The sequence below is a fragment of the Balaenoptera physalus genome (genome assembly GCF_965194825.1).
Source record: "Balaenoptera physalus genome assembly, chromosome: 16".
Taxonomy (NCBI): Eukaryota; Metazoa; Chordata; class Mammalia; order Artiodactyla; family Balaenopteridae; genus Balaenoptera; species Balaenoptera physalus.
Window position 1 is genome coordinate 84393924 of NC_138898.1, and position 15918 is coordinate 84409841.

General features: G+C 58.0%; 1 protein-coding gene across 5 annotated transcripts in view; it reads left to right on the forward strand.

Moving 5' to 3' along the window:
- Positions 1-15918, forward strand: part of DTX2 (deltex E3 ubiquitin ligase 2) — a 33741-nt gene that overhangs the window by 16123 nt on the left and 1700 nt on the right. For 4 of the 5 annotated variants that reach the window (XM_082430707.1, XM_082430708.1, XM_082430706.1 and 1 more), the window contains 5 exons: positions 5371-5471; positions 10367-10507; positions 12896-12969; positions 14110-14268; positions 14954-15115. In XM_082430707.1, the coding sequence (XP_082286833.1) occupies positions 5371-5471; positions 10367-10507; positions 12896-12969; positions 14110-14268; positions 14954-15115 (637 nt within the window). The remainder of the gene's footprint in view (positions 1-5370; positions 5472-10366; positions 10508-12895; positions 12970-14109; positions 14269-14953; positions 15116-15918) is intronic. The other variant, XM_082430710.1, reaches the window with a different exon arrangement.

A 15918-nucleotide genomic window follows, 5' to 3' on the forward strand; every position in this document is an offset into this window, starting at 1 on the left:
AGTCAGCATCTTGGTGCCACCTCACTCACCCAAGCCCACCCAGCGGCCCCCCTGACCACGGGGAGGGCCGAAGCGTCCCAGTGTGGCCGAGACCTCCTTGGCAGCTTCTCAGGCCTCTAGTATTTTTTCTAGTTAGGTTTCAGAGGACCCTTCCAGCTCCGATAAGACGGTGACAGCTGTCACTCACCAAGCACGTGTTATAGCCGGGCCCTGTTCAGCAGGCTGTGTAGGTGATTTCGTGACTCCTCCCAATGGCCATATGGTAGGGGGTGTCCCCAGCTTTCAGGGGAGAACATTGAGGCTGACGAGGTTGGCAGCACAGCCAGGAAGTGGCAGAGCTGGGATCAAACCCAGGCCCCATGTGGGGCATGTGGAGTATTTTTTTTCTTGAAAAAAAATTTTTTTTAATTATTATTTTTTTGTATTTTGGCCACGCCGCGTGGCCTGTGGGATGGTTCCCCGACCAGGGATCAAACCCGGGCCTCCACAGTGAAAGCTCTAAATCCTGACCACTAGGCCACCAGGGAACTCCCCACGTGGAGTTCTTGAAGCTGTCTGAAAGGCAGAGTGAGAGGAAGGCAGAGGGCGTCCTGAGGGGTGCGTGCAGAAGCCGCCAGTACACAGAGGAGGGGATGGGCCCCCTGGGTCCGGGTGTCTTCCTGCCTGTCCTCCAGGAGTTGGGGCACGTGGATCTGAGATCCCTCTGGGAATTGGGAGCACAGGGAGGTGTGGCCTGGGCCTTCTCTGTGGGCTTGCACAGAGACATAAGCAAGCTGGGCTCTGTGCCAACCCAGTCCCTCCCAGTGCTCTGTGAGGCCCCTTCCAGTATGTGAGTCAGTCTGTTTTAGAGAAAAACATGTCACGTTTGCCAGCCCAGAAGGGTTATCAGCAAGGCTGGAGCTTCTTTTATGACTAGGTCGGCTTTGCCTAGCCTCCTGGGGCTTATGTTCTTACAAATTAACTGCAGCAAATTTCTAGATGGTTCTAGAGCTGGGATTTTGGGATTGAGCCAGGCGACTTCATGGGCTTTGTTGCTTTCTTCTGGTGTGGGGCGCCCATCAGTCTCCCCTGATAATTCTCTGGGGTCTCCCCTCCCCAGCCTGAGGGCCCAAGAAGCTGCTGAGGTGGGTCCCGCCAGTACCGTCCAGGCCAATTACAGAATGGAAGGCTGCCGGGCCAGATGGCCTTACCTTTGCTGCTGGGTCGTGCACGTTGCTTACCCTGCTGCCCTGCGTTGTAAACCAGGAGGGAGCCGGGCCGGCAGGCTCTGGCAGGTGAAACAGCCTCAGAGGGTGGCCTGCCGCCTGAAGGGGGTGTTCACCTGGACCTCCTGCAGCTCCTCAGGAGCTGGGAGGGGTGACATTCACTCGCAGGGGCCAGTGTTTTCCTGTCTAATTTGTAGTGTGGTCCTCTGCAGTTAACCCTTCTCTAATGGCTGTTGTAGAGCCAGAGGGGGGTTAATAAATCCCTGACCTCTTAACCCAGCAGGGCCGGAAGGATTTGAAAACACCTGGCACCTTAGTCTTCTAGCGGCTGTGGTATAGTTCTCAAAGCCAAGTGAATGTCAGCAGCATCAGGTGAAGGTTACCGCGTGTGTGGAGGAGAAAGTGTTTACTGGTAGCTGCTGGGAAGGACATGTGAGTGAGTGAAATCAAAATTTGTGGAACCCATGTGGGTTTTTTTTTTTTTGTAACCCACATAGTTTCAAATCACGTCTTGCTCAATCTGGGTAAAACCTTGGCTGACTGATTTGCCTGGTGCCCCAGGAGCCTTTCCAAGTAGGCGGTAATCCATCTAGAAGATACATGATTTGTCACTGAGCCGCTGGGTTTAAGTAAATTTCCTAGTAGCTGAAGTTTATCCCTTTAAGCACCAAAACTTGTGTTTCAGTAATGTTGGATGGAAAACTTTCCAAAATGTGTTACGCACACATTCTTTAATAGAGGGTGTGCCGGCTGGTTTAGCATTCTGATGACTCGGGGTGGTGATTAGGACCAGCCCTCTATTGCAGCTTTGGTGTGGCTAGGCCTCGGGGTGCTTTGTCCCTGCACTAACCCGGCCTAGGAAAATGGCTCTCATTGTGAGACCCCTAAGCAGAAAGTTTGCTTTCGTCAGCTCTGTTCTTGCTGCTGCTGTTCTCCCAGCCTCTGAAAGCACCCCGCTCCCTCCCAGTATCGGCCAGGCTCTTCAGACTTGTGGGATTGGGGTCCTGGGTTCCAGTGGGTCCTTGCCCCTGACTCGCTGTAGGCCCTTGGCTCCACTCTGTTCTCTTTCTGCGTCTCTCTTTTCCTCTCTGAAGGTTACGGAATTGGGCGGGTCAGTTTCTGAAGTTTCCTTTTGCCCTGATAGGGCTGTGGTTTTCAGGATTTGGTGAGGGCCCTGCAGCTCTCCCGGAGCCGCCTTGCTCCGCTGAGACCTGGGAAACAGTGGGCATTTGGATCGTGCTGCAGATCGAGCCTCGCAGACACCCTGGGGGTCTTTGGGAATTATTCGCATCTTACAGGGAGAGAAAGTAAAGCTCAGAAAGGGGACTCGACATGCACCAAGGCACCCAGCTTTTAAGCGCTGCGGGGGCTGGAAGGGGGTCGCCAGGCTCCACACCGTGTGCTTCTTGTACTGCGCATGCTCAGAGGTTCCCCGGTGCGTGGCAGCCCGTGAGGAGCTGGAGGAAGGCTCTGTGTGCCTCACTGTCCGGCCTTCTCGCTCTGCCCCCTGTTTGGGACTGTCCAGTCCTGTCTGGAGAAGACTAGAAATCTTCCTGTCTCGTGTTCCCAGCTCCACTTGGAAGCTCCTGGAGATGGTCCCAGACAGGCAAGGCAGGGAGGGCCTAGTAGGTAGAGCCAGGAACCCAGCAGGCGGGAGGGGTGCGTGAGGCAGGTGGGAGGGAACTCTCGGAAGGGCACTTCATGGGCATATGGTGCCCCCACATCTGGGACCATTCTGCCAGTCTGAGCCCTTTAGAGGACGGTGCAGGGAGATCAGCGACCTCTGAGGTTCTGTCCACCCCTGAGAGTCCCCATCTTGGGACCCACTGGATCCTTTTACTGCTCTGTCCCTTCTGACCACAGCAGAGAAATGTATGGGGGAGGAGCTGGGGAAAGTCACGGGGGAAGTGACAACATCGTGAGACCCCTAGGCAGATTGAACTTAGTCGTGGTTCCTGGTCCCAGTTCCAGGGTGAGCTGCTCATTGGAAGCCTTACCGCCTGTCTGCTTTCTGCTCTAGAACCTAGGCCTTCTCCCCCAGATACGTGCCTCTCCCCAGCAAGGGAGGATCCCGCTCTCGGACCCCCGCTGGGCCAGTGATGCCCAGCCCGCTGAGTAGCCCAGTGCAGCGGCAGAGCCAGGCTTCGGCTTTCCAGCTTCCCGGTTATGGGCTCAAGCTTAGTGCTCCCTGTCGGGTTGGCCTGGGAGATGAAGGATGCCTCCAAGGGCTGTATCTTCTCAAATTCTTCGCTTCTAGAACTTGAAAATTGAAGAAACAGGCTCAGGAAGGGGGTGGGGCGTGGCTTCAAATTAAACAGAGTTTAGTGGGGCTAAAACCTTAGCCCTAGTGTCCTGCACGCCTAGCCCCTCCCCGCTCCCCCCCCGCCCCCCGCATTATCAGAGCGCCCTGATCCAGTTCCATTGTCCTCTTGGGGCTGAGGGTAGATAAGGGTGGCAGGAAGCGTGGCCGCACAGGTTATTCTGTTTGGGGAGAATAGTCCAGAAATGAAAACCAGTACCAGCCAGTGTGAAATTTTCTGATTTGCATCAGAACCAGCAGCTCCCTATTGTGTCCACCAGTGGGACCCGTGACCCAAGGCCGGCAGTAGGGAAGGATCTGGGCAGCTTCCAGAAGCATTTGCCGTAACCAGGTGGTTGCTGGTTTGCCGACCGTTGTAAGGGTAGCACATCAGACTGGAGGCGTCCATCATTTCCTGAGCACCTTCCCAGCTCCTGGATCCAGGCTGGGCCCAGTGGAACAGAGAGGAACATGCCCAGGGCCTGTCCTTGGGGAGCTCCAGTGGAGGGACTGCGTGGAAGGGTTTCATAACCCTTCCCACTGCATCACCTTGAACATGAGCAGTGCTGGATTGGAGGACGCAGTCACCGGGAGGGGGAGGAGATGGCAGGCATGTCGGGCCATCTACGCCAACTGTCCCCAGGGCAGGGCTCCCTGAAACCATAATGGCATGGATTTATTACTGTTTAAAAATATAACGGCTTAAAACCAAGTGAGAGACCTGGAATTAGTCACTGTGGGAAGCAAGACCTTCATTGAAAAAATAATTCCCTTTATTTTGAACTAATTTTGGATTTACAGAAAAGTCACAGAAATAGTACAGAGTTTCCCCATCCCCCTTCCTTGACTTCTTGCGTTAACGTCTTTCGTAAACATGGTGCGGCTGTCAGAACCAGAGGCTCACCGCTGGTGCAGGACTGTTAGCTAAAGACTTTCCCACTTTCATCAGTTTTTCCTCTGCTGTTCTCTTTCTGTCCCACGATCCCACTTTGCATCCAGTTGTCATTTCTCCTCCTCCTCCTCCACCTGTTCCTCCTCTTGTGGGTAAAACAGTTCCTCAGTCTTTCTTCATCTTCCATAACCTTGACACTTTGGGAGAGTTACTTTTGTCAAATGGCCCTTAATTTGGGTTCGCCAGACGTTTTCTCATGATTGGACAGAGGTTATGCCGTTTTGGCAGGAACCCCAAAAGGGGTGTTATTTCCTTCTCGGAGCATCTTCTCTTGGGGTTCCTGATGTTGGTTGGTCCTATTACTGGTGGTATTGGTCTGGACCACTCAGAGTGGTTTCTGCTGGACTTCCGCTCTGCGGGGAACCGCAGAGCCCTCCTTTTGATGAAGCTGGTGAGTTCATAATTCTTTTAGGTTTGTCTTCAGAGTCTCTGATTGTCCAGGAGAACGTTTTTTGACAGCCAAAGCTTCATTCTCAATACCTTGTAAAAAGATGAGGCTCATCCCCAGCAGCGTTCTTTCGTGTCGCTGCCCCGTCCCTGCCTAGCGTTCCTTCCCCTCCCCAAGGCCCAACTTGGAGTTTGACTTTTGTCGCTTGATTTTCACAGGGGAAGGATGGCGGGCCGGCCTCTGGCTTAATATCTTAAGTATTCAGATTCTCTTTCTTGGTTAGTTTGGGTCTGAGAGTAGTGAACGTCAGATCTCTTTGTTCCTCCTTCCAGATACTCTTCATCGGGATCTTTTCTTTAAAAAAAAGAAAACACCAGAAGCCCTCACTGCACAGAGGCAGCTGCGGGAAGTGAAACCACAAAGGGGCCTCGGCAGCACCCGTGTCTTCCTCACTCGGTGTTTCTCCGGCTCCTGTTTCTGCTAAGTCGGCTCCGCACATTAAGCTCTGCCCTCTCTTCTCCCCAAGTGCCTCCCTGCCTGGCGGTCCAGTGAGCAGCCCCAGGAGCGTCCCCGCCACGGTGCCCGTGCAGATGCCGAAGCCCAGCAGGGTCCAGCAAGCTCTCGCAGGTAGGCAGGCTGCTCCCTGGTCCAGGTTCCAGAACAGACTGTGTCTGGCAGGGCCAGGACTTGGGGGCAGGGGAGAATGCGCGGGGGAGGGGGAGGAGATTGGGGGGCAGGGGTCTTGTTACCCTGTGTGTTCTCATGGAAACCCAGAGAGGCTCCTTGGGGGGCGGTGCCTTTTTTCAGTGATGGCGTATCCCCCAGCGGGTGAGCCTGGGTGCCTGTTCGTTTGTCTCGGTGTTGGGGCGGGCGGGGGGGGTCATGCCTGATGACTGTGGGTGCCCTGCTGTGACCTTTCCCCACCTTTTACGTTTTCACATCACCTTGAATTATGGTTCGGGAGTTACTTTTCTGTCCCGAGATGCTTTAGGCATTTCCCTAAAGGGGTCCCCTGCGGAACTCGTAGAGCTATTTTGGCTGGAGTTAACATTTTGAGTAAGTGCTTTTGTTTCTGACTAGATCTTTTGTTAACCTTACACCTCTGAACTGTTTTTTTTTTTAAATTAATTAATTAATTAATTTATTTATTTTGGCTGCGTTGGGTCTTTGTTGCCGCGCGCGGGCTTTCTCTAGATGTGGTGAGCGGGGGCTACTCTTCGTTGCGGTGCGTGGGCTTCTCAGTGCGGTGGCTTCTCTTGTTGCGGAGCACGGGCTCTAGGTGCAGGCTTCAGTAGTTGTGGCACGTGGGCTCAGTAGTTGTGGCACGTGGGCTCAGTAGTTGTGGCTCGCAGGCTCTGGAGCACAGACTCAGTAGTTGTGGTGCACGGGCTTAGTTGCTCCGCGGCGTGTGGGATCTTCCCGGGCCAGGGCTCGAACCCGTGTCCCCTGCATTGGCAGGCAGATTCTTAACCACTGTGCCACCCGGGAAGCCCCAAACTGTTTTTAAAATTCCTCTTGCGGGTATTAGGAAGCCACTGAAAGTTATTTTTTAACTTATGGGAAATGTAAAATCGTACATGAAGATACACTGAGGAGTCTGGTGGACCTCCATCACTTAAAGATGGAGGCAGAGGAGTGAGCTAACCAGACTGTGTGTTGGGTGAGTCACTGGGGTAGCACAGGGGGGATTGGAGGGGACCAGGCCTAGAGGCAGGGAGACCCTGTGAACCTGGACTTCATGCCTCAGGCGGGCCAGCCACTCACTAGGGCCGTGGCAGTAGATGGAGGTAAGGGCTTCTGACTTGGTGGTTGGATTGGTTATGAGAGGGAAGGAATAGAATGAGGCCTGGTGTACAGCTGCCGACAGATAATAAATCATCATAATTAAGGAGGAAGGACTAGGGGTTTTGCATGTGTGGTAACTCATTTCATCCCAATAGCAACTCTGTGGGGGAGGAACTTTGATTCCCATTTTACGTTTAAGGAAACTGAGGCTCAGAGAACTCCAAAAACCTCCCAGGGCCAGCCAGCCAGCCAGCCCTTGGCAGAGCTGGGATTCAGCCCCAGGCATTCTTGGCCTCAGAGTCTGGGCTCTTCGCTGTGAGGCGATGGGGCGATGGGTGGGGCGATGGCTGTGGCTGTCGACAGGCGGAGCTGTCCCAGATCCAGGGAGGTTTGGACGAGCAGTTCAGAAGAGCAGCATGGGGTGGAGTGGGGCGGCCTGTGCCCCCCCCGGAGTGAGCTTACGGAGACCTGGCGGGATGCCGGGAAGAAGAGCCCTTGAAGGACATGGAAGGACCAGTCAGAGAGGCGGTGAAGACAGGAGAGTGGGGCCGGGAAAGCCCCAGGAGGGGAGGCTTTCAGTCTCTCACCTGCTCAGCTATCAGCCCTTTGCTGGGGCAGAGAGAACAGTGAGCAAAAATGTGGTGACTAGAAAGTCCCTGCCCAGTTTAGGTCTTCTCGTGGCATCCGATGCCACAGGTGATTCAGGCCTGTGTGTGTGTGTGTGCGTGCGCGTGTGTGTGGTGCTGGTCTTGTTGGAGAGAGGTTGTGGGGGAATGGGCCCAACCTCCCCGCGCCCAGCTCTGTTCAGCTCTGCGGTCCCTGAGGCTTTAATACCAATGCCGTGATCACCTCTGCACACAGCTCAGAAGTGGTCTGTGTGCTGAGGAGCTCTCGAGGCTGGACCCTCTGCAGGCCACATCCTCTGTGTCCCCTGCCGCCTGGGCTCTCACAGCGATCCTGGAGGCAGGCAGGTATTTTAATCTCCATTTACTTGTCAGGGAAACAGACCCCAAAGGTTCAGGAACTGGATCCCAGTGAGGAAAGAGTAGATGAGCCGGTGGCCAGACGCCGCCCCGCCTGAACACGTGGCTCTGGCTCATACCTGAAGCTGGGGCCGCTGTGTGGGGCACCAGGGAACCAGGGATCCTGCGCCCACCCCCAAGAAGCAGGGTCTGGAGAGACCTCTCAGCTGGGCTGCAGTTACGGATTCGATTATGGATTTGGGAATAGGCTCGCCACGTTGAGGTGAGCACCTGGGCACAGGGGTCTGCAGGTAGGTCTCCAGCCCGCGGATGTACTGCTGAAGGGCTGCGCGCCCCTCTCGCTGGTGGAAGATCCACCTCCGTGTCGGCCGGGCGCCTCAGGTGATGGCTTTGCTGCCTGCGGCCCGGCCAGGGCCTCTCCTTCAGGGGGGTGGGGAGGAGCAGGCCCCCGAGGCTGGGGCCAGGCTCCCACCCTGCGAGGGAGGAGGAGTGTCTGCATTTTACGCTACCAAGACCTGCCCAAGACCGGTCAGCCAGTGGGGAGTGGTACTGGCCTTGAGCCCAGCTTGGTAAGGCCAGGGCCAGCGGAGGGTAGGCTTGGACCTGAGCCCTGGTCACTAGATGAAAGGCCAACGCTGGACATCAGAAAGGGGGTGTCTGCACACCTGCCCATGTGCAGGACCTGCCAGGGGCACCGGCAGATCAAGATGAGAGCAGGAAAAGCCATGGCTATCCGAGCTGTTACGGTGATTTGGGGAATTTGGGGGGGGCTGTCCCTGAGCCCTTGCTATTGGGAATGATGTGATGGCCACTCTTGGTCCCCCCCCCCTCCCTCCCCACCGCCCAATCCTGTCCACTGGACGCCGCTTTTGTGAAGTGTTAGCTCTGGGGTGATTTTCACACTTTTTCACAAGAAGGCAGACCTGCAGGGCATGGGCTGCTGGTCTGTGGGCGTCTAAGTTAAGACTTCGCTGTCTGTGGCTTGAATTCGGAGGAGCAGGTCCTGCGTTGAAAAGGGCAGGAGCGTTGTTCACGCTGGGCTCTTGCGGGGCTGACGTGCTGGCCTCAGGGATGTCTGCTCCCCAGCAGGCAGGGACCGGGCACCTCTTGGAGCAGAGTGAAGGAGCCGGAGTAGGAGGGGGGCGTGGCTGTTTTAGATGGGCAGTCAGGGAGGGGCTGCCAGTGAAGAGGGGTCTGCTTGATGGGCGCGAACTGGTGCATGTTGGGGCAAGTACAAAGCTCCAGAGTTCTCCTAAGGAATTGTCCTCTTTTTTTCCATCTATCTGCCCCCTGTGCCTGCTTGTCATTTGGCCCACCTGATGTTTAGTTCCAAGGGAACCCACAATTTGAGCCCAGGAACAACCTTGGGATGCTGGTGGCATCGAATTACCTGATGAGCGGGCACCCAGTGGCCAGCCTCGGTCTTCTGATGTGCACTTTGGTGCCTCCTGCGGGGTGACCACCACAATGCACCCTGTGCTGCCCAGGCTGCCGGCCTCTGCTTCTGTCCCTCACTGGGCGCATTTGCCCCATTGAGAGCCTTCGTTCTCTGGTGGAGGCCACAGTGGGGCCCAGTGGATCCCGAGGCCAGATCTCTCCTCACCGCTCTGGATCGCCTCTGGAGTGGGCAGCAGGTCCACCTGGCTTGTCCGCTGTGCCCAGACCCCTTGCCAGATTCTGAGCACCTAGAAAGCCCCCCTAAGGGAGGTGCCCGAGGGGAAGCCCAGAGCTCCCTTCCCTGGGGGAGGAGGTGCTTTTGAGCCTGACTAGGGACGGGGAGGATTGGGTAGAGGGTGCTGTGGGCAGCAGGGTGGCTGAGAGTGTGGCAGGAACGGGGACTCCAGCAGGAGGATGTGCTGTGTTCCAGGCCCTTGGGGAGCGCGGGTGAGGGTCCGGCTAGGATGCCTGTGGAGCGCCAGGCTGAGGAGTGAGGCATCCCTCCTGCAGGCATCAGGAAGGAGTGACAGGATTGGACAGTCCACTCGGCGCGGCTGCCTGCTGCGGCTCCCTCCCGCTGTGGGCTGCCCCTGTGCTCCCACCCAGGGCAAAGGGGACCAGAGAAGGAAGCCATGGCCTGGGACCTTAACTGCTCCAGAGGAGCGGTCACAGGGGCCATGGGGACGCCTCGGTGGGGGAGCAGGCCTGGGGCAGCATTCCCGCTTGCCCGCCCCAGCAATGGCGCTGAAGGCACCTAGACGGGCCAGGTGCGGCGTGCAAAACAGGCAGTGCCCCACTGGGGGCAAGGTGACCAGGAGCCGAGGGGGCGCGGCCGAGGGAGCACAGAGGGAGGACCATGAGCTCCAGCCCATCTGCGTTTCCATAGCTTGGCTGCGCCCTTCTGTGTCGCCCCTCTGCTCTCCTTCCTCATGCCTGGCACAGAGAGGCGCCCACCAGAACTGCTCAGGAGGCTTCCTGGGGTGGCGTTCTGCCCTCTGCCCTCCCGATGCAACAGACTCGCCCCCTGCATGCTCCAGGCACGGGCTGATGGGTTGCTTGTACAGACCCCTCTGGAGCTTGGGGCCAGGGCTCCCACCAGCCAGGCATTTCACTGGTTCCTGACCCAGAGCTTAGCCCTGCCGGCCCCGGTAGGCCCTGGCAGCCTCGAGCAGCCGGATTCCCCGGGGAGATCGGCGGGTCCTGATGGCCGTTGACAGTGCCAGCTGGACACAGCTGGGGTTTGTGGAGGTCACGTGCTGAACGACTCCTTCTAACGTTTCTCCCCTCTCTGCATGTCTGATCTCGCACCCCGTGTAGGCATGACGAGTATTCTGATGTCAGCCATTGGACTCCCTGTGTGTCTTAGCCGCGCACCCCAGCCCGCCAGCCCTCCCGCCTCCTGTCTGGGCTCTAAAAGTCACAGCTCAGTTAAGAGATTGAGGAAAATGTCCATGAAAGGTAGTTCCTGCTCACAGATACTCTCTGGCCTCTGCTAAGCCTCCTCCGAGTCTTGCTGCCTCTGACTCTTCTGCACCGATCGCTCTTCTCTGACCACCACGGCCCTCCGCCGCTTCCTTCGAAGGGCCAGCCCATGTGGGGCTACTTCAGAGGGGTCCCCCGATGACCACTGCCCTGGCCGTGTGACGGCCAGGGAGGAAGGGGTTTCAGAACCGTTGGAAGGTGCTGTGAGTTTTAACAAAACTCAAGTGGAGGGGCCTGTGGGTAGTAAGTTCTAAACCTGCCATTTCTAAAGCCGATGGTGGCTCTGCTTGCATCGTTGGGCCAGAGAAGTGTGACCGCTCCGGTGACCTTCTGGATGGTGTGAGAGCGAGCATGGCTCTGGCTCCGCCAGTCCTGGGTGTCCAGCGCTCACGGGCTTTGTGAGCTCACACAAGCATCCCGTTCATGAGCGGAGCGCCTCCTACACGGCAGGTTGGTTGTGGGAGGAATAGGAAGTAAATAAGCTCGGAAAGCGCCTGGCACGTAGTAGTAGTAGTAGTACTAGTAGTAGTACGGTGGTTGCTCTGAACTTGTTCACTGCCTGTCTAACCCCCGCCCAACACGGGAGGAGGGAGGCCAGGGAGGGGTGGGGCTAACCCTGCCCAGCCCCACCCCACCCCTAGCAGTCGCTCCTGCCCTGCTCCCCCTTCTTACTCTGCCTCAGAGGGCGGCAGCTTCCTGAGGCGCTCGGGTTTGCCCCGGGAAAACACGGCTCTCAGCAGACGCTCCGGCCTTCCTGGGCTCGGATGTCCCTTTCGTGGGGTAGGCGGTCACCTGGCTGGCCCCCTTTGAGAAAAGTGGCTCCTGGAGAGTTACCTCCAGTTCTGAAAGGCTGCCTGGGCACGGGCAGGCAGGAGAGGAAGGGGTGCTGAACCAGGCCTCACCGGAGGGATCCCAGGGTCCAGCTGGAGACTGGCCTGTCCCTAGTCGACGTGGCCTTCTAGACCAGGCTTTTCTAGAAGGCCTCCCCCCTCAATCTGAATAGAGTCCCAGCCAGCAGGATGGCCGCCCGGTGCTGGTGGGGATTGTGCTTTTGCCTGGCTTTCTCCCCAGTGACCAGAGTCAGGGTCCTAGAAGTCTGTGTGTATGGGGGTGTGTGTGCGTGTGTATGGGGTGCGTGGTCTTCCTCTGCCTCTAGCTGTTTTCCAGGTCATAGCAGCTAATGCCTTTACAGTGATCACGGCTTTGGTTGGTATTAGGTCCACTTTTTAGATGAGAGAACCGAGACTCAGAGGTGACCTGATTTGGTCCCAGCCCAAGAGCCAGAATCCAACCTGACATCACCAGGTCCCCACCCCTCTCCTCCCCTCATAACTGTCACCTGGCCTTCTCTGGTCTAGAGGGAGCTCAGGCTTGTAAGTCTTTGCAGCCACAGGCTGATGGCCGTGAGCTTGGGTTCACTCCAGAGCCCCTCTGGTCTCAGGGTCTAGGACCAGGAGCTTCCCCTGACCTTGAGACAGGACGACAAGCCCTGCCGGGATCACTCTCCCCAGGCCGTGCTGGTCTCCCTGGTCCCTCCCCTCTGCTCCGCTTTGCTGTCCCTCTGTGACTCTGCAGCTGCCTCTGCCTGGAGAACTCCTGCCATGCTGATTCTCTCTCTAGCTGGGGGCGGTTCTTCTCCTTGGGGTGGGGCCTGTTTGGTGCAGGGCCTCCCCTCCGGGCTTCCTGCACAGGTGCACACAGAGGAGTGGGAGGTTTCGAGAGGAGGGGGCGGGGACAGAACTGTGGGCAGCTTAGGAATCGAGGAGACGCGTCACTGACACCCCACAGTCCAGGGACAAGCCCAAGAAGACTGTGGTTTGCTGTGGCCGTGTGGCCGTCATCTGCAGTTGGTGTGCGCAGATGCCCCCATGGGGTAGGCACGCACTACACACTTGACTCAGAAAACTTACTTCTCTTACCGAGACTTTCTTACAAGAATGATGAAAGCTGAGTAAAATAACACGGCCAGAATGTGCTCCAGAGTGTCTGTTTTAGAAGCTGCTGTTTGACTCTTCCGCATGTCCTCTGAAGCCTCGGACAGGTTTTCTGAGTGAAGGTGTGCAGGGCCGTGGCCGAGGCCCCGTCGTGGCTCCTGAGGGCTGTGGCCAGCTGCTGTCTCTGCCCCTCTTCCGTCTCCTCCAGGGCTCCTGGGGCCGGGCCCCCAACGGGTGGGAGCTCTGGAGAGCTCTGGAGCGTTCTGCGCCTGGCCCAGGTCTCTCCTCTCCTGCACGCTAACCTTCCCATCTGAGCCGCCCTAACATCCCTCCCAGCAACTTGGACCGCTCCCTGTCGTCCTTTCTCTCTCGTTCCAGCATCTCCAGTTCGTTCTCCTCGGGACACCACTTATGTTCTTCTCTCTTCTAGGAGGGCCTCCAAAGCCAGAGCCAGAGCAGGTGATAAAAAACTACACAGAAGAGCTGAAGACGGCCCTGGATGAGGTGCGTGTCACGGGAACCACGCTGCTTTTGGTTTTGTTTGGAAATGAGGGGTGGCTTAGACGAGGACGCCAGCCTGTCCCCTGCTGGAAGGTGCTTCCTGAGGAGCCTCTGGCCTCGTCCAGAGAGCCGTCCTGCCCCACTGGCTGTTGGGAGGGCCGGTCAGCGTTCCTGTGGTTAACCCGGCCTGCCAGACCCCCGTCACGGCTGCACCTGGACCTCTCTCTGCTGAGCCTCGCTTCGGGGCTATGGCACCACTTTTCTCTGATTTGAATGGAGAGTGCTGGAGAATCTGGAGGGGTGGGGTCAAGGTCATTCGTGCCAGTCCAGAGCCGAGGACTCTCTTGTCTCTTTCGCCTGCAAACTGAGTGCATAGGAAGCATCTGGTGGGTAAAGGTTTGGACAGAAACCTGAAAGTCATCCTCACGTCGGCCCCTCCCTCCAGCCTGCTCTGCCCTCCCCCTTCACAGCTGTCTGTCTGTCTCTGCCCTTGTGCTCACCCAGCACAGCTGGGCTGCTTTGCCCCCCACCCCCGCCACCCCCCCTCCAAGCTGCCATCTACACAGCTGACACGTGGCCATAATAATTTAGTACCCGCTGCTCACAGCCCCTCAGCCGGGCCCCCGACGTGTAAGACGAAGCCCCAACCCTGAACGTGGCCGTCAGGGCCTCCCAGGATCTGGTCCTCCTCCGACCTCCTCTTGTCTCCTGCACCCTGGTCGCCCCATGCCCTGCAGGTGCACCGCCCCTCCCAGTGGAAACGCTGGCTTCTGCTTCAGAACGTTCTCTTCTCTCTACCCGAGTGCCCGTTCCCGTGCTTGTGCGTCTGACAAGTTCCCTTTCCCTTGTAAAGCCCAGCGCTGAGGGCCCCACCCGTACTTACCTCTCTGCCTGGCTGCTCCGGCCGCTGTCTCCGCCCGTGCTTCAGTTGTTACACCCGCCCCAACGCTTGGTGCCGCCTGCCGTCCCCTCTGCTGTGGTGACGGTGAGCCCTCTGTGCTCCCAGCCTCCGGAACAAGCAGCTGTCGGATTGAGTTAGACTGGGGTCAGGCACTTCAGCAGATGAAGGCCGGTCCTACAGGACTCGCCCCCTGTGGCACGGGGGCCGTGGGTGAGCGTTCCCCGGGTTGGGTCTCCCTCCAGGACTGCATCATCTGTATGGAGAAGCTGTCCATGGCGTCCGGCTACAGCGACGTGACTGACAGCACGACCTTCGGGCCGGTGGCTGTGGGCCGCTTGGCCAAGTGCAGCCACGCCTTCCACCTGCTCTGCCTGCTGGCCATGTACTGCAACGGGAACAAGGTACCCACGGCCCGCCGGGGCCAGGGGTGGGGGTCGGGGTCTCCTTCCCGCAGCCCGTCCCCGTCATGTTGCACTTAAGCAGGTGAAGGGGGCTGCTGTGTGAGGGGCCCAGGGCCCGCTCGGAGGCAGCCTTGAGATGTCTGCAGCCCTGGCCCTGCAGCAGGATGGGACTGGGGGTGGCAGGTGATGCCTGGTTGCCCTGCCTTTGACGTAGTTTAGCCGGAGTGGACAGGTCAGGGGGACGGAGAGAACGAAGGCCCGTGGTGGGCCTTGGGGCCTGGCCTTTGCACAGTGTCCCCGTGCCATCGTGGACCAGCCAAGGTGCCAGCTCATCAGTCCATCATTCACAGGGTTTTCCTTTTCATCTTAAACGTGACTCGGCTGTGCAAGCTTTTGCTCATAAACCTCATTTTCTTACCTGATGCCAGTCTCTGGGTACCTTGTCCCTTTAATGAAAATTGCATGAGTTTCTGGGGTAAAACTTATCTTTCCAGGGAAGCTTCTGGAATCAAGTCTTTGCGAGGAGGCTGCCTGGGAGTTGGGCACTGCGCCTGGGACCCACTGTGTGACTCGGGGCCAAACCCGTGTCCCTGTGGGCCTCTTTCCCATCTAGCCAGCGGGGTGGCTGGCCTGGGTGCCCTCTCAGGGGCCCCGGCTCAGTCCACGGCGTTCTGCCTTGTCCCAGGATGGAAGCTTGCAGTGTCCTTCCTGCAAAACCATCTATGGGGAGAAAACTGGAACCCAGCCCCGGGGGAAGATGGAGGTGTTCACGTTCCAGGTGTCCCTCCCCGGCCACGAGGACTGTGGGACAATCCTCATAGTCTACAACATTCCCCATGGCATTCAGGTAAGGGGCCCTGGCACAAGAGGAGACTCCTCGGATCTTTCTGGAATCAGCCCTTCTCGGGTGCTGTCCTTCCTCTCCCACCCCCTCCTAGCAGTCTGCGCACCCCGGGTCACTGAAGGTGCCTAGGCTGCCAAGTCAGGCTATCAGCAACCAGGAGGCACTGGTGCTGGGGGCTAGAGCCAGCTCCTAGGGTTGTGGAAGCAAAGAGGTGGCCCTAGCCCTTTCCTGAGCCAGGGAGGGCTTCCTGGAGGCAGAGGCATCTTCGCTGGACTTGTACTGGGCGGAAGGCCAGCAAGCGTCTTAAGCAGGAAGAGCGCTTTTATTGGGCTGGCTGGCTGGCGAGCCCACAGGGGCAGAGCACAGGGTGGGGAGGGCTGGCTGGCCTGACTGCTCTTGAGGGACCCACTCAGTGGCCTGATCCAGGCCTGCGTGGGGTGTGCAGGGACAGGAACCCAAGCTCACTGGGGACCCAGACGGGAGCCCTGGCCCCTGAGGTCTCTGCCTTGGACCGGCGGGGGGGGATCTCAGAGCCTGGGCAGGTTGGGAAGATACAGGGTAGTGGGGGCCAGGAGTCTGACGGGATGTCACTCGGTTTTGTCTAATTATGTGCTTCCGCTGGTTTCCCTACAGTTCTCCGTGGCTCAAAGTGAAATTTAGAAACACTCCCGACAGCAGTAGAGCCACAGAGCGGGAGGGGACTTGGGAGCTGTACACGGCGTGTCACCGTGTGGCCGAGGGCAGAGCAAGGGCCGTGTGCAGTTCCAGCCCCCAGCCTCTGTCCAGCCTGCCGCCACTGTCTCGGG